This window comes from Hibiscus syriacus, unplaced genomic scaffold, assembly GCF_006381635.1.
Source record: "Hibiscus syriacus cultivar Baekdansim isolate YM2019G1 unplaced genomic scaffold, ASM638163v2 tig00001349_pilon, whole genome shotgun sequence".
Taxonomy (NCBI): Eukaryota; Viridiplantae; Streptophyta; class Magnoliopsida; order Malvales; family Malvaceae; genus Hibiscus; species Hibiscus syriacus.
Window position 1 is genome coordinate 549,395 of NW_024061867.1, and position 27,728 is coordinate 577,122.

Here is a 27,728-nt window from a genome sequence, read left to right on the forward strand (position 1 = left end):
AGAGATAAGAAAACTACTGCATCGATTGAACCACAGAAAGGCCAATAGACAATGTGGGCTCAAGGAACCTACTCTATTATAATGTTATGATCTAATTGCAATTGTACAGGCCATGAAGAGCCATAAAATACAACTCGGTGATTGCAGTCAATTTACCTGAGGTACTATAAAATGTCATTGAAGGCTTGGTCTCCTTTTACCGGCGTCAGTTCTCAATTTTTTCACGGGATTGGCCCAACCAACGAGACCACTAGAACTGTTTGATGGGTGACCAGGCTGGTTGAGCAAACCTTGCTGATGGGTGGTCTGTTGGGTCGGTCTAGCATCCTTGGAAACTGAACCTGCACCTGGGCTCCTGATGTTGCGACCTATACTCGGGGGTGAAACAGGGCCAACCGATCCACTCCTAGGCTTTACCGTAGACTTTTCCCTATCCTTCCTCTTCTTCTTGCAAATAACCAGCTGCCCAGGATGAGTTAGAAGAGAATTATCATTATGTTGATACTGTTCCCTGGAAATACTGCTCCCTTTCCCAAGCCTTGATTCCTTTTGGGGCATATGCACTTTAACCCTTGTGTCCTCACCAGCATGAGTGGATCTGCGCTGCAATGTCTTTTGTGTGAGGCTTGAATCAGACTCCACCTCGTTTATCGATTTCTGCCTCTTGTTAACCGCTACCTGTCTTGCAGAAGGACCAGACACGGGGGTAGATACCGGGCCAGAGAAAGCAAGTGCATTTCTAGCTTCTCCGAAATCTGAATCCGGAAATGCAATCTTCAACAAGTCAAAAAACAGATCATGTACTTTCCTCACTTCAGATCTGACCTGTGAATCCCAATTACATTTGCATAGTAAGTACAAAGAATATGACATTGATGGGAGCATTACAGATATAGATACGAGTTCAATTGGCCAAATTAAAATTAGCCATTATACCTCATTTGAAAACCCATAAAAATGCATACAACTTTTTAGTACCAACTGTACATCCGAAACAAGTTCCATAACTCCACTGTACTCTAATCTGTCAACACGCTGATCAATCTTCCGCAAATCTAAATGATTAGTCCCACTTCCACCCATGTAGCCCGAGTTTTCAACCCTCTTCCACAAATCTGTTAAAAGTGGTATAATCTGTTGGCCCTCCTTATCTATTCTCCTCTGAAGCTTGCTAATCACATTTTTGCACTGGAAATCGGATAATTATCTAGTCAATTACTTAAGTCACAAATATCATAAGATAGCATGCAAGACACGAGCAATTAAATAAAGTATAAAGTCGATTCTGAAATGATTTCTTAAAAGTTAAAACGGTAGATATTTCGGGACACAAGCTTCTAATCACTCGGCATATCCAATCCATGGAAAATACCAATGACTTTAAGATCAAATAACATGAAGACTGAATCTAAAAAGCTCAAAAACAGATGTACATGGCAAAATAACCAGGTAGGACAAATCATAAAACCATTATAGACACATTCAACTTCCTAAATCTCAAAAATAAATTCACATGCATCAAATGCACCTGACTTATACAAATGCATGTCCAGCAAAATCTAAACCCAATTTGCTAAGAGAACATTTGGATGAAATAATGTATGTTGAAAAATTAGATGCAATAGAAAGGATATAAATTATGAAAGTGAAGAAATTCAGGACAATCATAGCTATGGTGACTGGTCAGAGCCAGCTACAAGCAATTAAAACAAGATTTCTAAATCCAACTTATCACCACTGACCTCAAGAAAAGAATGTGGTGATGCTTTAAACAATTAGGGTAAAAGTAAAAACATTCACACAATCCAGAGACAAGCATTATAGTCACTTCAAGTATACCTTTCTTTGGATGACATCAGACATCTTCACCCCAAAATTCAACAAACCACTTGTATTAACCAGTTTACTGTCCCGATTCTCTCTCGAGGGTTCACCAACATTTTCCGAAGTAATAGCCATGTTCACTCTACCAGAATTGGGTGATGCATGCAACTTAGATGTATTAGCTATTTTTCTTGAAGGTAAGTTCCTCTTAGTTTTAGAAGATGAATCATTTGGATCATGCCTGAAAGCATTACGCTCACGAGTTGGGTTTGTTTCAGTATCAATCCTAAGTTGTAATTGGAACTTATGATCCAGCTGCGAAGGAAACAAAGATGATTCTCCACGTTGGAGATGAGGCAGTTCGGTGAAAGATTTCTTTGCCCTTTCCATAGTATGACGAGGTCGAACCCGGATACTACGCTTTCGTTTTATCTTGGGCTGGACAACTTGTTCATCTTCACCTTCCTCCTGATCATGAATCCAACTTTCAGATTGCTGGTGGTCTATGTGAGAATCTCCAGATATCGCAATTTCGCCTTCCTCAAGTTCATCATGCTGCCAAGATTAACATAACATGAGAAAATAGCAGAAATCAACAAATTCCATAATAACAAATCATTATAGGAAAAGAGGCATACCAGCCTTCTTGCAACAGCACTCGGCCTAGCATCTAATGCAGAAAGAGATCCAAATTTCTGAGGAGAAACAGGAGACACCATCTGTATTGGTCTTCGACTGTCTAATGATGATCCTGAAGAACCACCTTCTTCAAGCATGCAATTGTTTCTAATGTGTTCTGAAGTCTGGTCATACTCATAACCATTATCACCAAGTGGTCCGTCTTCTTCTGACTGTTCCTTATTTCCAGGCGGTGCACCAACGGCACCACTTAATTCATCTTCTTCAAATTCACCAGTTTCACCCTCTTCATCATTAGCAGAATAGCCATTTCTCTCATCAGAACTTGCCTCAGAGTATTCCCCATTAGCATCTTCTATTTCCTTGTAGTTCAGACGCTTTTTCCCCTTAGGTCGCCCCCGTTTTCTCTCTGTTTCCGTTTCATTTGAGACACCAACAACACCAGCAGTAAACAAAATGTTCTTTGATGGCTTTTTTGATAAAGTAGCGACAGTAGTATTCACTTCTTTTGTACTGGTTCGAAGCCACTTAGGTATTTGTTCATGGCAAGTCATCTCCTCTATCCAATCTAGTTCTTCATCCATTTGATCAAACAACTCAACTTCTTCTTCACTTCTTGCTATCATGCGATTTACCTGGTGCAGTGAAGGAACATCATGGACAGTTTCTTGATACCTCTCCTCGTCATGCAATAATGTTTCCAAAGTCATGCGTCTCTCTTCATGTGTCGTTCTCTGATCAAAACGCCCAGCATTAATTACTTCATCGGCCATGTCAATTTTATACTGCTGAATGTTATTCCTTATGAGGCTCTCAATAGATCCCATATATCTATCCTTACCAGCAAAATCGTCCTCAAAATCAACCGTACCTCGACTCCTTAGTTCATCCTCTTTTTGCTGACTAGAAATTTTGTCAACAACTGCTTCCATGTAAATGACTTTGACTTCCCTTGTTTGACCAATTCGGTGAGCCCTAGCTACTGCTTGTTCCTCATTTTTAGGATTTGGATCAGGATCATATATAACAACAGTGTCAGCAGATTGAAGATTTAGACCACGTCCAGCTGCACGAATGCTTAGTAAGAATATAAAGGATTCAGAGTCAGGGCTATTGAAGTCAACAATAGCTGATTCACGATCTTCCAAGCTAGTTGTTCCATCAATACGTCTGTAGACAAGCCTCCTCCACTGCAAGTATTCCTCCAAGATATCCAGAAGCTTTGTCATGGTACTGAAGAGTAATACACGATGCCCAGTTCTCTGCAGTTTTATTAGGATCCTGTCTAGTATCCACAATTTCCCACAAGATTTTATAAGGAAATCTTTGGATAAGTCGTTGAAAAATGGGTAATTAAGCAAAGGATGATTGCAAGTCTTCCGAAGCTCCATACACCGGTTATTTAAAATTTTGTACACCCTAGCCTGGTATAGCGGATTTTTTTGAACCCTGAGCTTCTCATCTTCAGGATCAACTCGTAGAGTCCCAGTTGACTTTATCCAATCATAAATGGCACTTTGAATAGCTGACATTCTGCATTTTAAAACTATTGAGACCTGCAATTCAGAAATGAAATAACATCATTAGAAGTAGCAGTATGATAAGTATATATTAAAATAAGGCTGCAATAACACCATACCTTTGGGGGAAGGGATCCTTCCACATCTTCAACACGACGTCTAAGCATAAAAGGCTCCAGAATTTGATGAAGTCGGTGGATGATGATAACCTTCTTCTCCGTCTCAAGCCAATCATCCTCTGCACTATGCGTAGGGCCTTCCTTTTGAAATGGTTGTGAAAACCAATCATGAAATGACTTGCGATTGTCAAAAACTTCAGGAAGGAGAAGATTTAACAGTGACCAGAGTTCTTTCAAGTCATTCTGTTTCATAAATAAAACTCACTATTCAGCTCTTCAAACAAATAAAATAATCAATAAACATGGGCAACACTCATAAATAAGAAGCAAAGTGGGAAAAAAAGGCGAATAGGCTTACTACTTCAATACATCAAATAATCGAAACGAATGTATAAACAGAAGTGTTAAAAAACAGGTTAACTGAACAAGCCACAGAGTAAGATATAAGCTAAAGAATGGCAACAAATCCTATTAATTTACCAGCTAAAAGACAGATAGGAAAGACCATCAAAATTTCAACAATGACAAAACAACAGTCTAAGGCATAAATAATCAAGCACTAGCTCCTCTTTCATCCTTCCAAAAGAGATTTAGTGATGAACCAATTAGAAAAGTGATCGTTCAAACTTAGTGCTTGTTAAGAGACTTGCCTATCCCTAAATGCACAGCTGTCAATGTGCATGTGTAACTGCATACACAGTAAGGTTGGTCAACAAACAATGGTGTTCAGATGCCAGTCATGTCAGTAAAGCAAATTTGTTTTCAAATCTTTCTAAATGTATATGCATGTGTGAAAAATTTTCAATTTCTAAACATATCAGAGAGTTTCCTTGGCAGACCTGTAATGGAGTCCCAGTAAGAAGTAACCGCCTTTGGCAGCGGTATCTATCAAGATCACGAGCTAAAACAGATTCTCTGTCCTTCATCCGCTGTGCTTCATCAATTATGATGTACTTCCAATCAATTTTAGAAAGTTTTGACCGATCATACATGATGAATTCGTAAGTTGTCACGAGGACATTAAATTTCATTGCCAGAACCTCCTAATAAACAAGCAAGAGAAAGTTCAACAAATTTTGACACTTGCAAGAACAACTAAACAAAGAAACTTATAATTCTTACTTGAGAAAATAATCTTGAACGCTGATCTTTTCCTCCAACATAATAGATGCATGACAAAGACGGCAGCCAGTTATGGAGCTCACTCTGAAACAAAGAGTACTCATCACTGTTCAATAATATTGGAAAAATATCAAAATAATTAACATAAAGCAAAAATAACACCAACCTTCCAATTTACCAGAACAGCATTTGGGACAATTATAAGATGTGGACCATAGTTTCCTTTGAATTCCATCAAATAAGCAATCAATGCCATAACCTGCACAATAAGGAAAAACCTAAAAAGTAAATAGCAACCCTATTGTATCATATAACTATCTAACAAAATAATAAATGCTGCTCTGGTTAATACTAACACCTTGTCTAACTCACAAATAACATAAGAAATCGCAGTGTACAACTAGAACTTTTTAATATCTAAATACCTGAACAGTCTTCCCAAGACCCATCTCATCCGCCAAGATACCATTTAGTTTATTATTATACAAAGAAAGCATCCATTGCAAACCAACCTACAAAATAAAATGCACAGATTATATGAAAGTTTTAACTTGGTAGGCTAAATAGTTGGAAATTAGAATGAACAAAAACCAACAAAAAGGAAACCCAAGATTTTATATGTAGCAACCTACAAGCTGATAGTCTCGTAATGTTCCAGCTCGTAGCATTGATGGTTGCTTTATGACTCTTTCATTCACCGCATGAGCAAGATTATAGTACCTGTTAATGAGCACGAGAAATGACAACTAAAATTGCCAGAAATTTGGCGACCTTTGCGAAACAAAAAGACTTTGGTATTAAAAAGAGGCTAAATCTAAACAGACCATGAGAGATGATAGTTATCGAACTAAAGAAAACGTGAAAAGTTACTGCATAATCCCCATTTAACTGTCTCGAAATTTAAATCTCATTCCACTCATGATTCATGACTGAAGCACCCTTCTGAATTATCAATAAGTCATACGAAACAAACTATAATCAAATTAAAAACATAACTTACTTGCTAACAGATGAACCATCCTTGGGTGCATTCATTTCCATAAACTGATTTCTTATCATTACTTCCTCTCCAGCACAAGCTGCTGCAACCCTAACTTCTTCTTCTGATAGACCCTTTTGTCAAGAAATATAAAATAAGTAACACGGATTCTACCTAAATAAACAGATGAGGGAAGGATATGTAATACTTTTTTAGCTCAAAATAGAGTCCAAAATTTTAAAGGAACTGAGAAGGGAAAAAACCCTCGAAGATGACCAGAGTGCATACAAAAGAGGCAAAGTTCAGGAAATCCTACCTGCAACCGTGCAGCGACAGCGGCAGCATTTGCTGCCTCCTCCACTTCCTGCTGATTCTTGGCTATAGTTATCTTACTTCCCAATTTGTGAAGATACTCTTCAGTCTGCGTCAGAAATGATGAAAGAACTTCATATCTCTCAGCAGCATCACCAGTTGTACTTGTCTGCTGCTCAATCAACATCTCTCTGTACCTTTCGACATCATTATTCTGTAAGGCCTCCATCCTTTTATTCCTATCATCATCTTTTCTCTTTGAAAACTCCCGTACCATTTTCTCATGGTACTTGGCAACTCCCCTGTTACGAGCAGTTCGTGCATCACGGATGGCCCAGTGAGCCTCCAAGAGCTTCTTACGCCACTGAAAGATGGATTTCAATTGTTTCTCTCTAAGGACCTTCTGAGTGGTTTGTACTTGTCTGGCCAACTCCATACGCTGACGCTCACACAAGCGGACAAATTTTCTGTATGGTCTGTCAGGCATCGCCATTATCTCTTGTTGCTGCTGGTCAACTTCATCTCTTAAACGTGCCTGCAGATCTATAAGTCGGAGCTTTTTTTCTTCAATTTGCAGTCGCAGAACAAGATCTGGCCTAATCCTTTTCCTTTCCAAATTTACTGCTAATAAGCCACCAATTTTCCTTAAACTTTCTGATCGTTTCTTGCTAAGGACTTCAATCCCTTCCTCAAAGAGAAGATCTTTGATATCATATGCCAAAGTCAGATTATTGTTTCCGTTAGGCATAGCTGAGCCATATGAATTGTGTTTCCTAGTGAAGAAGGGGAAATCAAATAATGGTCCATGATACATTCTGGCAGAGCCAAGGTCTTTCGGCTGGGGAGCAGAGTTTACTTGTGCAGGTTTCTTAATTTGCCCTCCGTCAGATGCAGCAACTTCTGGTGCAACAGTCTTTCCTCTCTCTGCACTAAAATCACTAGCGACTGCTGTTTTTGGAAGACCACGTTCTACTTCTTGATCAGACTTTGCAGGAAACACGGCACTTTGCAGTTCGTCTTTTCCAGAAGGTAAAATAGAAGAAAATCCCTTGGCAGTGGTTGACACGCCTTGCATTTGAGCTATTGATGTAGTTGCTTTATCATCTCCACCATAAGCTTCCTCTTTAGTAGCATTCTGTCCATTGGTAGATGGCCCGGCCTGCAAAACTTTCTCCTTAGACTCCAAATGATTCACTTGATCTTCTATACTCTTTCCACCATTTCTGTCCTGAATATTTCCACCTACAGGAGGAAATTGGAGCTGCTGCAGCTCAAGTGGTGGGGGAACAATGGCTTGAAGAAGTTCCAGTGGAAGTGTACGTTCTCCTTTCTGTCAATGACCACAAGCAGCATAGTCCATAAGAATCTTTTTTAGTGAATTCAATTCAAATAGTTGGTAGAAAGGAAAATAAATATTAAGCTGTTGTATAGTATACCTTAATGCGCCTAAATGCTAGTATTTGTGCTTTGAGAACATGAAGTTGTTGTTTAGTGAAACCAGAATGTTGCTGGGGGATCTTGGTAGCTACTCCCCCTTGTGACAGTGAGTTGGTAACTGATCCTCCATCATTATTAGGAGTAGCAGGCAGTGGAGAAGATCGATTTAATTGTTTGATACATTGTGTTTGCGGTGTTTCAGTTCCACCTAATGATTTTTTTGTCAGCAAAGATGGATCGGCACTCTGGCTAATATTTGCAGATGACTGTGGAGGATGCATAAGAGGCATCCCATTTCCATGCAAAACTGTCTGCCTCAGAGGCACTTGATTATCTCGGCCATGAATAGCCAACTGTTGCATTCCAATGTTGTTAGCATTGTTAACCACCCCAGAGGTGGAAGTTGAGCAAAGAGGGCCCGGTATACTTGTCTGTCTGGTTTTTGCAGGGCCAGACTGGGCAGATATATCATTAGATGAATTACCACGGAGAGAACTCTCACTTGGAACTGATGGAGAAGAGACCTGCTGCTTGGATAAATGCATAGGTGATGAATGAGAAGCCATGCTACTTTCATTTGCTTTTTGCTGGGAAGCCATCTTAGACTGCATGAGTAGCTGAGCCATCAAGTTGGCATTTTCTGGTTGCGACAGGTCAATATTGCGCTCAAGTGCCCATGCCTGCAGCTGTGCAGCCATACCAAGTTGATTGTTTCCTGTGTTTTGAACAGTTTGCTGAGCTTGTTGGGCCTGCATTGCCCTTAAAACATTTACAGGCATCGATTTTTTACTAACTGGCGCCTGAGCAGGTGCCTTGAACTCATTTCTGTGCTCAGAAGCTGACACCGCTCCTTGCTCCATCTGCTTTTCAACACGACCAAACTTCTCAGATGTGTTCTTAGAGGATGATGCCTGAGCCTGTTTAGCTTGCTGATGTGCTAAAAGCGTCTGCTGTTGCTGAGCAATGTGGTAAGCATACTGATAATAAGCTTGCTGAGCAGGATTCAGCATTTGCTGCTCAACAGCTTGACTCCTATGCAGGCTATCCTGGGAAGAAGCATGTTGTTGAGCCAGATCAAAGAACTTCTTGGATTGTTGAGGTGATTGCATGGAGCCTGGAGATGAAGGAAAATTGCTTCCACCCATCATACCTTGAAGACCACTGACTTGATATGTTAGGATGGCATCACTTCCTTCAGGTTTTTTAAATAGCTGTTGTTGTAATGACTGCAAGAACAAATATCAATGCTAAAAGTTAAAGCATGAACTTCTCAAACAAATACATAATCTTTGACTAGAAAAAAATCCGCCAAAACTCACTAATTCATCACATCCCTCCCAAAAAAAATAAAACTCCTCTGAACACCCCACAAAAAAAATAACTAATTACTGAGAATTAACTAATCGACTTTGTGTATTATCGCAATTGCATCAGAATTGCATTTATTATACAAAATTAAATTCCCAAAAACCCGCCAAAACTCACTAATTCATCACAAACCTTGCGTAAAAACATATTGAATTCGCAAAATCACGGGTTAAGTCAACCGAATATCCATTGCATTGACCGAAATTTTATAAATCCCATACCTGCCTAGAAGCGATTTGCTGCTGCTGTTGCGCCGAATCAAACCCGAAGTGAGGGGCTGAAACGGCCGATGACGAGGAAGTGGGCGAAGCAGCAGAAGATGTGGACACGGTCCGCCCAACCGGAACCACCCCAGGGTTCCGGCTGGGCCCACCTCCTCCACCACCACCAGATTGCATAAAAACTAAGTCCAATTTTCTTTAACAAAAAGTTCCCGCAAAATCCAAATTATTACACCAAAATTTAAAAAAGAAAAGGAAAGTCCCTCCAAAAATTAATAGATCCCCTTTATTTTCCCTCCGATCCCAACGTTCAAAAGAAAATTAACAAAAAAACAAATAGATGAAATTTGTTTTTGTTTCTCTCTCCAGAAACCCGGAATTTTCGGTAGAAATGAAAGGTAGATCTTGATGAGCAAAGCGAGAGAACCCAATTTCGACGGGACCGAAAATTAAAAAAAAAAAATTCGATGATTCAACTCTCTGCCCTCTAACCACTGATCTCTCTCTCTCTCTTTCTCTTCAGTTTTCACGCAATTTTGCTATTTCTTTCTTCCTCTGGGGTTTTAAAATTTTATTTTCCTTTTTCTTTCTTATTTTCTCATTTGCTTTTTTATTTATGCTCTCCTTCTCTCTCTGCGCTTTGCGCTTTGCGCTTTGCGCTTTGCGTTTTGCGTTTTGCGTTTTGCGTTTTGCGTTTTGCGTTTTGCGTTTGGTGCTTATTAGTGTTAGTTGAGAGGTGGGTGGGGTCCTCTAGGGCCTGGCTCTGTGCCTACGATTAGAAATTTACGGTAAGGGTATAAATGCAATTTAAAGCCCACGTCTTACTGATATTTAGTTTTTTACTGGATATAACGGATATGCCCCTTAAAAAAGCGGAAAATGAAATTGGCAATTGTCTCGGGAATTTATATAGCGTAACACCTTTAATATAAAATTAAAAAAAGTATTATTAATTTTATTATTATTTAAATAATAAAAGTAATAAAATATTATTATTTTTACTTAAAATATTAATATTTTTAACATTTTCGATAAAGTACGTAATAATAATAAAATTGATAAAAATAATAACAAAATTGATAAAAATAATAATATTTATAATAATTTTTTATCAGTTTTATTATATAAATAATAATAAAATCGATAATACTTTTTTTAATTGTATATTAAGATTATAGCATATAATAAGTGTCTCTGACTTCACACTCTCGATAAATAGTACAAAAATCCAATCAATCAATTACTGCCTGACACGTACCCACTACGTTTTGGTCTTCAACTCAAAATTGGAACTTAGTTTTTTTTTTCATGTAAAATATCCATAATATAAACTTTTGAAAGAATATGTATAAAAAAGCTATATTGTTTAAAATTTCAAATTATGTTTAAATTAAAGGAAGATAGAAAAAATATTTTGGCATAAATACAATATAAAATGTATCAAAAATTTAAAATTAAAAATTAATAACTATGTCGAAACAGATTCATTATAAGGGTGATAGTGCAATTCAGATAAAAGATTATGTTCAAAAATTAAAAAAAAATTAAAATCATCCATCATGTGTCTGTTTAATAAAATTGTGACGCGTGTTGTATTTGGTAAGAAAGATAAGTCCCACACTGAATCTGTTTTCTTTACATACGACGAGGAATCATTTTATTCATAAAGTATAATATCTGTAAAGTCTGACACGTTAATCTTTTAATGGTATAATATTTATGATGATAATATCAAAAAAATATTATTACCTTAGCATTGTGCTCTTTCATTAGATTATTTTTGTTCGAAATTTTATTTCGGGTTTTAAATTATTTGATAATATTATAATATAGTATATTATATAGTCTTTTAAAAAATGTATATGTTGATATATATATTCTAATATTTTTTCTTGAAAAAATATACATAGCTTTTAGAATATATATATATATATATATATATATATATAGGGTCGGCCCTAGGCATAGGCCAGGGGGCGACCGCCTAGGGACCCAAGCTTAGAGGGGCCTATTTTTAAATTTAATAATTAAAAAATATTTTTAAATATACTTTTTATTTCAAATACTCTAAAATATAGTAATTTAGTGGGCCTCAATAATTAAAAAATATTTTTAAACATCATTTTTTATTTAAAAAACTCGAAAATATGGTAATTCAGTGGGTCCTATTTTAATGATGGGAGAAATCTAGGCATGAGCCTTCACTTGTCTTCTTGTCATCACCTTCTGGCCTAGGGCCCTTAAAATGTCAGGATCGGGCCTGTATATATATATAATATTATATATTTTAAAATACATATAATTGTTGAATATATATATATAGTTCTAAAAATATATATTATATATATTACATATTATTATAATATATAGTTTTTAGGAAACTATATATAATATATTATATACAAAAAATATATTAGTATGTATATATTATTAGTACTAATAATATTAACTTATTGTTTTGTTTTTGTTTTTGTTTTTCAAGGTCCACAGGTCTAAGTCCATGTCAAGATCCAGTCCAAGTTCAGGTCTAAAATCCAGTCCGTAAAGAGCTAGGGTAAAGGCCCAAATTGAAACCCAATATGCATGGCCCAGCAAGATTAGAGTTTCATACTTACGTCGAGAGTCGCACGCATATCAGCCCTTGGATCAGGTAGAAAACCAACGACTGAGATCAAAGTAAACTAGGAACCGGTCCAGGCTTTCAACCAAGTAAGAGATGTTACATTAGACATAGATGCAATATATACAATCTAAAATAACTTATTAGTCATCATTTCATGAACAAGCAATTAATCACATCATTCAAGCTTCTAGAACCATTTTGAAACTACCCTAAAAGAACTAAATCGATTAGATTTGAAAAATATGGTTGAATGTAATTTATGAACCTTAGGAACTATATTGTAAATATAAAATTTATGAGGACTATTTTTAAAACTTACCTTTTTATTTACTAAATAATGGTTTAATAGATAGATCTTTCAAGGATAAGATTTCTAAAAAATATGGTGACTGATTCTCACATCGTATGCAAAAATTATATAGAAAATACTAATTTCATGGTGTTTCGAAACAACAATTTTGAGCATTCTACCGAAATGGTTTCGAAACCTCTGTTCTAATTCACTATAAATGTAATTTTAAGTCCCAAGTGACCCTCATTTGGTCCCTTGATCACTAAGTGACGTCAAAATATGAATTTGGACATCAGAAAATACTCAACATGCATTACATAATCTCTAAACTCTACTTATATGGCCTATAAACATTCTTGGTCCATTTAAAGACTCTTTTACAACACAATCAAACACTTCTCAACACCTATAAACCTTGCTTGTAGTTCCTAAAGCAAGGAGGAGTGTTAGTTGATGTGTTTAAGACATTTATTTTTAATTTATTTGTTATTTGTGTGTTGCTTAAGTTTAAGAGCATGTTGTTAGTGAATTGTTAATTTTATTTTATTTAAATTTTGGAGGTTGTTAAATAAAATTAGTGTGTTAATTAGTTAACTTTTCTTTTCATTAAAATACCAATAATTTCCTACCCAAATTTTATTTGCCTTATTTATTAAATTCCATCTTTACCTCATTGATTTATATAGAAATTGACAGAAGGTAACGATCAAGGTTATCGGCTATGAAAATTTCAAATCCTATGTATTTTTTTATATTTTCTATTGATAATTTGTTTATTCCTCTTAAAATTTTATAAGTTTGTCTCTCTTCAAATTTTATAAATTTGGTCTTTAGTATAAAATCATGTGTCCGTCCCTAAATAGACATTTGATCCGGATCTGATGAATTTTGACCTCATCTGATCGAGTTATTTTTTTATTTCGAGTTTAGAGTTTATGATTTATAATTTAGGTTTTTTTTCACCCGGCACATCACGAGACATGCATTGGATTGCAACAAGCATAACTGGGACCGGAATAATATATCGGATACTCGAAAAATTGTGATTCTTGAAGATTAGACTGAGTTTGGATGCATTACGATCAACTGCAAAGTCTTGCTTAATGTTCGCAGGGACATTCAAGTTTCGTGGATTAAAAGAGTTGGTAATATAGACTCATAAGCTTGCTCGAAATGTCGCCTTTCGAGGATTTTCAGATTTTGGGAAACTTTATTGTTTTCATTTTGTAGACACCTATTTTTGTTCGGACTTTTAAAAAAATATTATTATTATATATTATTATTATTATTATTATTGTTATTTTTATTAATATTATTTATTATTGTTGCAGGCCACCCAAAACGCTCCACTCCAACAATCGAAAGCTTCTAGAATTGTCACCAACAAGCATCGTCATTCAGCAGCCCTAAATTCATCATCACCAAATGCAAAAGTCAAAAACAAACCTTACCTACCCAATCAAAATCCCACCTAATCTTACCTAATCCACCATTAATCAATGATTCAATTATCCAGTCATCTTGCATGCAAAGACAAAAACAAAGAAAGATTAAATGGAGGCATTCGAACCATTTCAGAGGAGGAGGCAAGCAGAAAACACAAACAGAGGGGGGGAAAGAAAAAACAGAGAGGAAGACTTCCCCTCTCTCTCGTTGATTATTCTCTAAAAAAAGGGGACATTTTGTAATAGCTTTGTAACCGAGGCTCCCTCCAGATTTTCGAAATATATGCAATAAAAAAGGGGTTCGTTGGAATCTTTTCCTTTCTTTCGTTTTCTTTTATGTGTATGTGCTTCAAGAATAAAAACAGTAGAGGGAAATGGAGAGAAGAATACATTTACCTTAAGAGTGACCCTCGCCGGAGAAGGTAGTCGCGTCTAAGGCCACGTCGTCGTTTATGGTGTCGGGTTTTAGTTTGATTTAGGTTATCGATTAGATTCCAAAGAATGAAAGGATGTTGTTGTGGGTTTGTTTTAGGAAGAGTGTTGGTCGTTTGGACAACCATGGGTGGTGGCCGAGAGGAAGACCGATGAGGAACGACGATTGGCGTCATGGAGGGCTCGAGTTTGGCCGGCGATGGCTTGAGGTTCTTTGGATTCCACGGTTGAAGTTAGAAAATGAAAGAAATGTGTTTAATTTTTTTCTGGTTTTCACGTTTCTGGAGTGTTAAAAGGAGGTGTCTTTATTTTAATTTTTATGGTAAATCACGTGTTAGGTCCTTGATTTCTTGAAACTTCATGTTTTGTTCACTTATTTTAGGAGTTAATCATTTAATGGTCCCTTTAATTTTAGAACCCTTTTCGTTATGGTCACTAATTCGTGGTATAATCACCCCTAACTCCCCATAGTCTAGCCGTGTTTTCATATTATGGTCACTAGGTGCATTTATTTTATTTTGAACTCTATATTTTACTTAGATTTAATTTAGTCCTTAAACTGTCATGTTTCTTATTTGAATTTAATTACTGCTTTTTACATTTATTCTTTTTTAGTCACTGCTAGTGTTCTGTTAATTCTTGTTTTAAGTTTTTTTTAATTTTAGCACTTAATTGTGATAATTATTGTTTTATGCCTTAATGTTATTTCATGGTTTATCGGCATTACTAGTGTTTTATTATTTAAAATTTCCGATTGTTACCTTAATTTTTGGTTTTACTATTTAGCTATTCAAATTAATGTTAATATTATTATATATTAAAGAAATTCCTATATACGAGTATTAAACATGTTAATAAAATAAGTTCATTTGAGTTTTCCAACTGTATGTATGTTTACTTATATGTATATCATTTCACCCTATATGTGTATTATTGTTTCATGTATTCTTTGTATGGTAGGTAGTTTATTTACCTATGTTTTAATATGATATATTTACCAGGTATTATTATATTTTCATGAACAAGTATATATATATATATATATATATATATATATATATATATGTTTATGTAAATAAGATAAATGTTAGTCATGTTAAATACATTATATTTTACTACGTGTATGTATACTTTTTCATTAAATACATCTAAATTAATGTTTTAAAACAAATATATATATATATATATATATATATATAATATTTCTTTGTTCTTTAGTGTCAATCTTTCAAGAACATGTATTCGTAGAACGGGCGTGGAAAGTATCACTTGAACGAAGTGGTACAATCTGATACGACATTCGAACGGAATGGAACTTGAAATAAATCTATTTTATTTTATTAATTAAATATTTATGTGAATAATTCAAGGTGTTTTTATTAATTTATTTTTATGCAATTATCAATATTCATTTTATATTATTTTATATTTGATTTGCGTTTTTTAATGAGGAAATTTTCTTTTACTATTAAGAAATAGACTAGTTAGCTTTCCCGATAGAGGATTGCTAATCTTGAGATTTCTTTTCAAGTTAAAGAATTTTTCATAATAATATAAATCATTTGAAGCAAATTAATTATATTTTAATAAATGGATCATATTTTAACTTGATATTCGATTTGTGATTTCCACAACTACGATAGTGTATAAGCGATACAATACTAAGTTTGGATGCTGTGGGGGTGTTAATCATTCCCCACGCGTAATCGACTCCCGAACTCGTTTTAATCAAATCTTTGGTAAAGGCAGACCAGCTTTTGTCTTAAAAATGATTTTTTTAAAATTGTTTTTAAAAGACGTTTTTAGGTATTCGACTTACCTAACACAAAGGTCGATGGCGACTCTTTTCAATTTTATCCAAATTAATCCAAAATCATCAATTTTCCAAAATTAAAAGTCGTAATTGTTTTTAAAATAATATTTAATTGTTCCACCTAAAAACGGTTATGACACATTTTATCTTTGATCCACTAAAAGTGAATTTCTTTACGAAAAGAAAATCCCTCATTAGTTTCATGGCGTGGAAGTTCATATTGAGAAACAATGAGGTCCTTATATTGAAATTTATCCTCTTATTTCTCGAACCTCCTTTACGTGTTTACCTCTATGTATATAGATATAATAGTGGCAAAAAGGTGAAAACATTTCCGGCATCTATCAAAGCAAAGATGTACCGAGGGGTGCTTGACGGTGCAGTTGGCACTCCCTAAATTTTTTTTGAAGTCTCTTATGTTTTAGATTTTTTTTTATATTTTTTTTATTGATTATTTATTTTTATACCCCTAAAATTTTTAATATAACTTTTAAATTCACTCTTCCTCACATAAATGTCTACTTCCTTCCCTGTATGAAAGCTAAAACTTGTTTTATCTGCTGATGACCAAAACCTTAGTAAATCAATGATGCTGCTAGTAACGAATTGAATGGAGTCATTTTGTATTAGATCTTGACAAAGGCTATTTATATTGTCAAATGTAAACCTCTCAGACAAGTTCTAAAACCACTAGCTATAATTAAAAAGAAGGGGGGGGAACTGGTGTTCTGAACATCTTAAGCCAAATGTACTGTAATAGATATTATAAATACTGATTCTAATTCTCAACTTGTTAGACATCATAGTTAGATGTCCCAGGGGATAGAACGGGCACACTGGTTCAGTACAACTCATGGTGCCCGTGTCATTGAAGGCTTGGTCTCCTTTTACCGGAGTCTGTTCTTAACTTTTTCACGGGATTGGCCCAACCAACAAGACCACCAGAAGTGTTTGACGGGTGACCAGCCTGGTTGAGCAAACCTTGCTGATGGGTGGTCTGTTGGGTCGGTCTAGCATCCATAGAAACTGATCCTGCGCCTAGGCTCCTGATGTTGCGACCTATACTTGGGGCTGAAACAGGGCCAACTGATCCACTCCTAGGCTTTACTGTAGACTTTTCCCTGTCCTTCCTCTTCTTCTTGCAAATAACCAGCTGCCCAGGATGAGTTAGAAGAGAATTATCATTACGTTGATATTGTTCACTGGAAATACTGCTTCCTTTCCAAAGTCTTGATTTCTTTTGGGGCATATGCACTTTAACCTTTGTGTCCTCACCAGCATGAGTGGATCCGCGCTGCAATGTCTTTTGAGTGAGGCTTGAATCAGAATCCACCTCGTTTACAGATTTCTGCCTCTTGCTAACTGCTACCTGTCTTGCAGAGGTAGATACCGGGCCAGAGAAAGCAAGTGCATTTCTAGCTTCTCTGAAATCTGTATCTGGAAATGCAATCTTCAACAAGTCAAAAAACAAATCATGTACTTTCCTCGCTTCAGATCTGACCTGTGAATCCCAATTACATTTGCACAGTAAGTACAAAGAATAGGACATAGATGGGAGCATAACAGATATAGATACGAGTTCAATTGGCCAAGTTAAAATTAGCCATTATACCTCATGCGAAAACCCATAAAAATGCACACAGCTTTTTAGTACCAACTGTACATCCGAAACAAGCTCCATAACTCCACTGTACTCTAATCTGTCAACACGCTGATCAATCTTCCGCAAATCCAAATGATTAGTCCCACTTCCACCCATGCAGCCTGAGGTTTCAACCCTCTTCCACAAATCTGTTAAAAGTGGTATAATCTGTTGGCCCTCCTTATCTATTCTCCTCTGAAGCTTGCTAATCACATTTTTGCACTGGAAATAAGATAATTGTATAGTCAATTATTTAATTCACAAATATCATAAGATAGCATGTAAGACATTAGCAATTAAATAAAGTCAATGCTGAAATGATTTCTTAAAAGTTAAAAGGGAGATATTTTGGGATACAAGCTTCTAATCACTCGGCATATCCATTCCTGGAAAATACCAATGACTTTAAGATCAAATAAATGAAATAACATGAAGACTGAATCTAGAAAGCTCAGAATCAGATGTAAATGGCAAAACAACCAGGTAGGACAGATCATAAAACCATTAGACACATTCAACTTCCTAAATCTGAAAAATAAATTCTCATGCATCAAATGCACCTGACTTATACAAATGCATGTCCAGCAAAATTTAAACCCAATTTGATAAGAGAACCTTTGGATGAAATGATGCATGCTGAAAAATTAGATGCAATAGAAACGATACAAATTATGAAAGTGAAGAAATTCAGGACAATCAAAACTATGGTGCGTCAGAGACTTCTACAAGCAATTCAAAATACCAATACAAGATTTCTAAATCCAACTTATCACTACTGACCAGGAGAAAAGAATGTGGCAGTGCTTCAAACGATTAGGGTAAAAATAAAAATATTCACACAATCCAGAGACAATCATTATAGTCACTTCAAGTATACCTTTCTTTGGATGACATCAGACATCTTCACCCCAAAATTCGACAAGCCACTTGTATTAACCAGTTTACTGTCCCGATTCTCTCTCGAGGGTTCACCAACATTTTCCGAAGTAGAAGCCATGTTCACTCTACCAGAATTGGGTGATGCATGCAACTTTGATGTATTAGCTATTTTTCTTGAAGGTAAGTTCCTCTTAGTTTTAGAAGATGAATCATTTGGATCATGCCTGAAAGCATTACGCTCACGAGTTGGGTTTGTTTCAGTATCAATCCTTAGTTGTAATTGGTACTTATGATCCAGCTGTGAAGGAAACAAAGATGATTCTCCACGTTGGAGATGAGGCACTTCAGTGAAAGATTTCTTTGCCCTTTCCATAGTATGACGAGGTCGAACCCGGATACTACGCTTTCGTTTTATCTTGGGCTGGACAACTTGTTCGTCTTCACCTTCCTCCGGATCATGAATCCAACTTTCAGATTTCTGGTGGTCCATGTGAGAATCTCCAGATATCGCAATTTCACCTTCCTCAAGTTCATCATGCTGCCAAGATTAACATAACATGAGAAAATAGCAGAAATCAACAAACTCCATAATAACAAATCTTATAGGAAAAGAGGCATACCAGCCTTCTTGCAACAGCACTCGACCTAGAATCTAATGCAGAGAGAGATCCAAATTTCTGAGGAGAAACAGGAGACACCATCTGTATTGGTCTTCGACTGTCTAATGATGATCCTGATGAACCAGCTTCTTCAAGTATGTGATTGTTTCTAATGAGTTCTGAAGTCTGGTCATACTCATAACCATTATCACCAAGTGGGTCGTCTTCTTCTAACTGTTCCTTATTTACAGGCGGTGCATCAACGGCACCACTTAATTCATCTTCTTCAAATTCACCAATTTCTCCCTCTTCATCGTTAGCAGAATAGCCAATTCTCTCATCAGAACTTGCCTCAGAGTATTCCCCATTAGCATCTTCTATTTCCTTGTAGTTCAGACGCTTTTTCCCCTTAGGTCGCCCCCGTTTTCTCTCTGTCTCCGTTTCATTTGAGACACCAACAACACCAGCAGTAAACAGAATGTTCTTTGATGGCTTTTTTGATAAAGTAGCTACAGCAGTATCCACTTCTTTTGTACTGGCTCGAAGCCACTTAGGTATCTGTTCATGGCAAGTCATCTCCTCCATCCAATCCAGTTCTTCATCCATTTGATCAAACAACTCAACTTCTCCTTCGCTTCTTGCTATCATGCGATTTACCTGGTGCAGTGAAGGAACATCATGGACAGTTTCTTGATACCTCTCCTCATCATGCAATAATGTTTCCAAAGTCATGCGTCGCTCTTCATGTGTCGTTCTCTGATCAAAACGCCCAGCATTAATTACTTCATCGGCCATGTCAATTTTATACTGCTGAATGTTATTCCTTATGAGGCTCTCAATAGATCCCATATATCTATCCTTACTGGCAAAATCATCCTCAAAATCAACTGTACCTCGACTCCTTAGTTCATCCTCTTTTTGCTGACTAGAAATTTTGTCAATAACTGCTTCCATGTAAATGACTTTGACTTCCCTTGTTTGTCCAATTCGGTGAGCCCTAGCAACTGCCTGTTCCTCATTTTTAGGATTTGGATCAGGATCATATATAACAACAGTGTCAGCAGATTGAAGATTTAGACCACGTCCAGCTGCACGAATGCTTAGTAAGAATATAAAGGATTCAGAGTCAGGGCTATTGAAGTCAACAATAGCTGATTCACGATCTTCCAAGCTAGTTGTTCCATCAATACGTCTGTAGACAAGCCTCCTCCACTGCAAGTATTCCTCCAAGATATCCAGAAGCTTTGTCATGGTACTGAAGAGTAATACACGATGCCCAGTTCTCTGCAGTTTTATTAGGATCCTGTCTAGTATCCACAATTTCCCACAAGATTTTATAAGGAAATCTTTGGATAAGTCGTTGAAAAATGGGTAATTAAGCAAAGGATGATTGCAAGTCTTCCGAAGCTCCATACACCGGTTATTTAAAATTTTGTACACCCTAGCCTGGTATAGCGGATTTTTTTGAACCCTGAGCTTCTCATCTTCAGGATCAACTCGTAGAGTCCCAGTTGACTTTATCCAATCATAAATGGCACTCTGAATAGCTGACATTCTGCATTTTAAAACTATTGAGACCTGCAATTCAGAAATGAAATAACATCATTAGAAGTAGCAGTATGAAAAGTATTTATTCAAATAAGACTGCAATTACACCATACCTTTGGGGGAAGGGATCCTTCCACATCTTCAACACGACGCCTAAGCATAAAAGGCTCTAGAATTTGATGAAGTCGGTGGATGATGATAACTTTCTTCTCCGTCTCAAGCCAATCATCCTCTGCACTATGCGTAGGGCCTTCCTTTTGAAATGGTTGTGAAAACCAATCATGAAATGCCTTGCGATTGTCAAAAACTTCAGGAAGGAGAAGATTTAACAGTGACCAAAGTTCTTTCAAGTCATTCTGTTGCATAAATAAAACTCACTATTCAGCTCGTCAAACAAACACAATAATCAATAAACGTGTGACACACACATAAATAAGAAAGCAAAGCGGAAAAAAGGCGAATAGGCTTATTACTTCAATATGTCAAATAATCCAAACGAATGTATAGACTGAAGTGTTAAAAAACAGGTTAACTAAACAAGCCACAGAGTAAGATATAAGCTAAAGAATGACAAAGAGTCCTGTTAATTTACCAGCTAAAAGATTAATAGGAAAGACCATCAAAATTTCAACAATGACAAAACAACATTTTAAGGCATAAATAATCAAGCGCTAGCTCCTCTTTCAGCCTTCAAAAAGAGATTTAGTGATTAACCAATTAGAAAAGTGATTGTGCAAACTTAGTGTTTGAAACTTATGATTCCGAAAGTTAAAGAGACTAACCTATCCCTAAATGCATAAGTGTCAGTGTGCATGTGTAACTTCATACACAGTAAAGTGGGTCAACAAACAATGGTGTTCAAATGCCAGTTATGTCAGTAAAGCAAAATTGTTTTCAAACCTTTCTGAATGTATATGCATGTGTGAAAATTTTCAATTTGTTAACATATCAGAGAGCTTCCTTGACAGACCTGTAATGGTGTCCCAGTAAGAAGTAACCGCCTCTGGCAGCGGTATCTATCAAGAGCACGAGCTAAAACAGATTCCCTGTCTTTCATCCGCTGTGCTTCATCAATTATGATGTACTTCCAATCAATTTTAGAAAGTTTTGACCGATCGTACATGATGAATTCGTAAGTTGTCACGAGGACATTAAATTTCATTGCAATAACCTCCTAATAAACAAGCAAGAGAAAGTTCAACAAATTTTGACACTTGCAAGAACAACTAAACAAAGAAACTTATAATTCTTACTTGAGAAAATAATCTTGAACGCTGATCTTTTCCTCCAACATAATAGATGCATGACAAAGACGGCAGCCAGTTATGGAGCTCACTCTGAAACAAAGAGTACTCATCACTGTTCAATAATATTGGGAAAATATCAAAATAATTAACATAAAGCAAAAAAAACACCAACCTTCCAATTTACCAGAACAGCATTTGGGACAATTATAAGATGTGGACCATAGTTTCCTTTGAATTCCATCAAATAAGCAATCAATGCCATAACCTGCACAATAAGGAAAAACCTAAAATGTGAACAACAACACTACTGTATCATATAATTATCTACTAAAACAATAAATGCTGCTTGTCTAACTCCCAAATAACATGTGAAATCGCAGTGTACAACTAGATTTTTTTTTAATATCTAAATACCTGAACAGTCTTCCCAAGACCCATCTCATCCGCCAAGATACCATTTAGTTTATTATTATACAAAGAAAGCATCCATTGCAAACCAACCTACAAAATAAAATGCACAGATTATATGAAAAATTTAACTTGGTAGACAAAATAGTTGGAAATTAGAAAGAACAAAAACCAACCAAAACGAAACCCAAGATTTTATATGTAGCAACCTACAAGTTGATAGTCTCGTAATGTTCCGGCTCGTAGCATTGATGGTTGCTTTATGACTCTTTCATTCACCGCATGAGCAAGATTATAGTATCTGTTAATGAACACGAGAAATGACAACTAAGATTGCATGAAATTTGGTGACCTTTGAGAAAAAAAAGGCCTTCGGTGTTAAAAGGCTAAAGCTAAATAGACCATGCGAGATGATAGTTATCAAACTAAAGAACATGAGAAAAGTTACTGCATAACCCCCATTTAACTTGCTTGCACAACCCCCATTTAATTAATGACTGAAGCACCCTTCTGAATCATCAATAAGTCATACGAAACGAACTATAATCAAATTAAAAACATAACTTACTTGCTAACAGATGAACCATCCTTGGGTGCATTCATTTCCATAAACCGGTTTCTTATCATTACTTCCTCTCTAGCACAAGCTGCTGCAACCCTAACTTCTTCTTCTGATAGACCCTTTTGTCAAGAAATATAAAATAAGTAACACGGATTCTACCTAAATAAACAAATCAGGGAAGGATATGTAATACTTTTTTAGCTCAGGATAGAATCCAAAATTTTAAAGGAACCGAGAAGGAAAAAAAACCCACAAAGATGACCAGAGTGCATACAGAAGAGGCAAAGTTCAGGAAATCCTACCTGCAACCGTGCAGCGACAGCAGCAGCATTTGCTGCATCCTCCACTTCCTGCTGATTCTTGGCTGTAGTTATCTTACTTCCCAATTTATGAAGATACTCTTCCGTCTGCGTCAGGAATGATGAAAGAACTTCATATCTCTCAGCAGCATCACCAGTCGTACTTGTCTGCTGCTCAATCAACATTTCTCTATACCTTTCGACATCATTATTCTTTAAGGCCTCCATCCTCTTATCCCTATCATCATCTTTTCTCTTTGAAAACTCTCGTACCATTTTCTCATGGTACTTGGCAACTCCCCTGTTACGAGCAGTTCGTGCATCACGGATGGCCCAGTGAGCCTCCAAGAGCTTCTTACGCCACTGAAAGATGGATTTCAATTGCTTCTCTCTAAGGGCCTTCTGAGAGGCTTGTACTTGTCTGGCCAACTCCATTCGCTGACGCTCACACAGGCGGACAAATTTTCTGTATGGTCTGTCAGGCATGGCCATTATCTCTTGTTGCTGCTGGTCAACTTCATCTCTTAAACGTGCCTGCAGATCTATTAGTCGAAGCTTTTTTTCTTCAATTTGCAGTCGCAGAACAAGATCCGGCCTGATCCTTTTCCTTTCCAAATTTACCGCTAATAAGCCACCAATTTTCCTTAAACTTTCTGATCGTTTCTTGCTAAGGACTTCAATCCCTTCCTCAAAGAGAAGATCTTTGACATCATATGCCAAAGTCAGATTATTGTTGCCGTTAGGAATAGCAGAACCATATGAATTGTGTTTCCTAGTGAAGAAGGGAAAATCAAATAACGGCCCATGATACATTCTGGCAGAGCCAAGATCTTTCGGTTGGGGAGCAGAGTTTACTTGTGCAGGTTTCTTAATTTCCCCTCTGTCAGATGCAGCAACTTCTGGTCCAACAGTCTTTCCTCTCTCTGCACTAAAATCACGAGTGACTGGAGTTTCTGGAAGACCGCGTTCTACTTCTTGGTCAGACTTTGCAAGGAAGACAGAGCTTTGCTGTTCTTTTCCAGCAGGTAAAGTAGAAGAAAATCCCTTGGCAGTGGCTGAAACACCTTGCATATGAGCTATTGATGCAGTTGCTTTACCATCTCCAGCATAAGCTTCCTCTTTAGTAGCATTCTGTCCATTGGTAGATGGCCCGGCCTGCAAAACTTTCTCCTTAGACTCCAAATGATTCACTTGATCTTCTATACTCTTTCCACCATTTCTGTCCTGAATATTTCCACCTACGGGAGGAAATTGGAATTGCTGCAGCTCAAGTGGTGGGGGAACAATGGCTTGAAGAAGTTCCTGTGGAAGTGTACGTTCCCCTTTCTGTCAATGACAACAAACAGCATAGTCCATAAGACACATTTTCAGTGAATCAATTTAAGTAATTGGTAGAAAGGAAAAAGATATTAAGCTGTTGTATAGCATACCTTAATGCGCCTAAATGCTAGTATTTGTGCTTTGAGAACATGAAGTTGTTGTTTAGTAAAACCAGAATGTTGCTGGGTAACTGATCCTCCATCAATATTAGGAGCAGCAAGCAGCGGAGAAGATCGATTTAATTGATTGATATACTGTGTTTGCGGTGTTTCAGTTCCACCTAATGATTTTTTTGTCAGCAAAGATGGATCAGCACTCTGGCTAATATTTGCAGATGACTGTGGAGGATGCATAAGAGGCATCCCATTTCCATGCAAAACTGTCTGCCTCAGAGGCACTTGATTATCTCGGCCATGAATAGCCAACTGTTGCATTCCAATGTTGTTAGCATTGTTAACCACCCCAGAGCTGGAAGTTGAGCAAAAAGGGCCCGGTATACTTGCCTGCCTGGTTTTTGTAGGGTCAGACTGGGCAGATATATCATTAGATGAATTACCACGGAAAGAACTCTCACTTGGAACTGATTGAGAAGAGGCCTGCTGCTTGGATAAATGCATAGGTGATGACTGAGAAGCCATGCTGCTTTCATTTTCTTTTTGCTGGGCAACCATCTTAGACTGCATGAGTAGCTGTGCCATCATGTTGGCATTTGCAGGCTGCGACAGATCAATATTATGCTCAAGTGCCCATGCCTGCAGCTGTGCAGCCATAACAAGTTGATTGTTTCTTGTGCTTTGAACAGTTTGCTGAGCTTGTTGGATCTGCATTGCCCTTAAAACATTTATAGGCATCGATTTTTCACTAACTGGTTCCTGTGCAGGTGCCTTGAGCTCATTTCTGTGCTCAGAAGTTGACACCGCTCCTTGCTCCATTTGCTTTTCAACACCACCAAACTGCTCAGATGTGTTCTTAGAGGATGATGCCTGAGCCTGCTTAGCTTGCTGCGTTGCTAAAAGCGTCTGTTGTTGCTGAGCAGCGTGGTAAGCATACTGATAACAAGATTGCTGAACAGGATTCAGCATTTGTTGCTCAAAAGCCTGACTCCTATGCTGGCTGTCCTGGGCAGAAGCATGTTGTTGAGCCAGATCAAAGAACTTCCTGGATTGTTGAGGTGGTAGCATGGAGCCTGGAGATGAAGGAAAATTGCTTCCACCCATCATACCTTGAAAACCACTGGCTTGATATGTTAGGATGGCATCATTTCTTTCAGGTTTTTGAAATAGTTGTTGTTCTAATGACTGCAAGAACAAATATCAATGCATAAAGATAAAGCATGAACTTCTCAAACAAATTCATAATCTTTAACTAGAAAAAAAAACGCCAAAACTCACTAATTCATCACAGCCCTCCCGAAAAAAAAAACCTCCTCTGAACACCCCCTAAAACATAACTAATTACTGAGAATTAACTAATCGACTTTGTGTACTACCGCAATTGCATCAGAATTGCATTTATTGTACAAAACTAAATTCCCAAAAACCCGCCAAAACCCACTAATTCATCACAAGCCTTCATGTAAAAACATACTGAGTTTGCATCACGGGTTAAGTCAACCAAATGTCCATTACATTGACCGAAATTTTATAAATCCTATACCTGCCTAGACGCTATTTGCTGCTGCTGCTGTTGAGTCGAATCAAACCCGAAGTGAGGGACCGAAACGGCCGATGACGAGGAAGTGGGTGAAGCTGCAGATGATGTGGACGCGGTCCGCCCAACCGGAACCACCCCAGGGTTCCGGCTAGGCCCACCTCCTCCACCACCACCAGATTGCATAAAAACTAAGTCCAATTTTCTTCAACAAAAAGTTGCCGCAAAATCCAAATTATTACAACAAAGTTTCAAAAAGTAAAGAAAACCCCACCAATAACATAACTCGAATCCCTCCAAAAATTAATAAAACCCCCTTATTTTCCCTCCGATCCCAACGTTCAAAAGAAAATTAACAAAAAAACAAATAGATGAAATTTGTTTTTGTTTCTCTCTCCAGAACCCCGGAATTTCCGGTAAAAATGAAAGGTAGATCTTGACGAGCAAAGCGAGAGAACCCAATTTCGACGGGAACGAAAATTAATTATGTTTAGTTTTTTTACCGGATATGCCCCCTAAAGAGCACAAAATGAAATTAGGACGTGCCTAGAAAATATCCGACTTCACACTCTCGACAGGTAGTACAAAATTCCAATCATCCAATTACTGTCTGACACGTACCCGCTTGGGGTATTTTTACCGAAATATCACCCGTACCACCAATAATTACCTGTCAAACACCTTTACCCCTAATATTTCCAATCTAGCTCCCTTTCTAACACGGTGGTAATAAAGCCAGATCGTCATCCGTGCCTTCGAGGAGTTATGTCCGAGTTGGTGCCATGTAAAAAAAGACATGGATCGTCATTCGCGCCTTTGCGGGGTTTTGTCCGAGCTGACGACCGTCTATCGATGATATACATATCATCGAGATTTTTAGGTGCTTTCGGAATAGAATGTACAAAACTAAATTGGCAGAGCATACGATCAGTAGGATGCCACTTAACAATAACATAACATATCAGAGTGACCACCGTCATCTAAACATCTAATATGTCTATTAAGTGATGTGGGATATAAATCCTCATTTCTTCAGTAGAATAAGGAGTCTATTGAAAATAAAATAAATATATATAATTCTTATCAAAATAATATTCTAGTTATATAACGATAATTAAAAGTAGATAATAATATTTAAATGCATACCTATATTCAACCTTCTGATTCATCAGGTAAATCCTGATGATCATATATTGCTCTTTACCACTTATTCAATGAAATAATTTTCATTATATAGTCAACAAAATTATTTATATATGAAATCAGTATTGAAATTACCTCAATAATAAGATAAAGATCAATGAGTTTTTCACCATTAGACATAAAAAAGGCATGCAATACCACGCTCAAAACTAGAGAAGAATGAAACATCTACCGATAGCATTTTTTCGATAGTCAAAAACTTGAAACATTTTCCTATATGAAAAT

General features: G+C 36.8%; 1 protein-coding gene and 1 long non-coding RNA gene across 5 annotated transcripts; one reads left to right on the forward strand and one right to left on the reverse strand.

Moving 5' to 3' along the window:
• Window positions 1-26,754, reverse strand: LOC120125904 (ATP-dependent helicase BRM-like). 4 transcript variants are annotated; one of them, XM_039144240.1, is made up of 15 exons: window positions 26,307-26,751; window positions 24,761-25,948; window positions 23,334-24,656; window positions 23,038-23,150; window positions 22,683-22,770; window positions 22,476-22,562; window positions 22,234-22,326; window positions 22,068-22,151; window positions 21,785-21,988; window positions 20,928-21,170; window positions 19,288-20,844; window positions 18,666-19,205; window positions 17,759-18,010; window positions 17,623-17,647; window positions 1-800 (listed from the first exon to the last, which is right to left on the reverse strand). In XM_039144240.1, the coding sequence occupies exons 1-15, from the start codon at window positions 26,484-26,486 to the stop codon at window positions 175-177; spliced, it is 6,603 nt and encodes a 2,200-aa protein (XP_039000171.1). In that variant the 5' UTR covers window positions 26,487-26,751; the 3' UTR covers window positions 1-174. The 4 variants fall into 4 exon arrangements, with proteins under 4 accessions (XP_039000171.1, XP_039000158.1, XP_039000166.1 ...); XM_039144227.1 differs by lacking the exons at window positions 17,623-17,647; window positions 17,759-18,010; window positions 18,666-19,205; ... (8 more) ...; window positions 23,334-24,656; window positions 24,761-25,948 and adding exons at window positions 937-1,188; window positions 1,840-2,379; window positions 2,463-4,019; ... (7 more) ...; window positions 6,520-7,845; window positions 7,952-9,178 and having other exon boundaries at window positions 1-825; window positions 26,307-26,752; XM_039144235.1 differs by lacking the exons at window positions 17,623-17,647; window positions 17,759-18,010; window positions 18,666-19,205; ... (9 more) ...; window positions 24,761-25,948; window positions 26,307-26,751 and adding exons at window positions 937-1,188; window positions 1,840-2,379; window positions 2,463-4,019; ... (8 more) ...; window positions 7,952-9,178; window positions 9,542-10,086 and having other exon boundaries at window positions 1-825.
• Window positions 639-17,653, forward strand: LOC120125935. The gene is made up of 2 exons (XR_005516413.1): window positions 639-706; window positions 17,529-17,653. It is a non-coding gene; the product is annotated as an uncharacterized LOC120125935 (long non-coding RNA).
• Window positions 26,755-27,728: the final 974 nt, after the last annotated feature.

Excerpts from the sequence above, each read along its gene's own strand:
- LOC120125904 (XM_039144227.1), bottom strand. The coding sequence starts at position 26,486 with ATGCAATCTGGTGGTGGTGGAGGAGGTGGGCCTAGCCGGAACCCTGGG. Across the intron at positions 4,346-4,941 it reads TTACTGGGACTCCATTACAG|AATGACTTGAAAGAACTCTG; the intron begins GTCTGCCAAGGA and ends TTTATGAAACAG. Across the intron at positions 826-936 it reads TTTATGGGTTTTCAAATGAG|GTCAGATCTGAAGTGAGGAA; the intron begins GTATAATGGCTA and ends TGGGATTCACAG.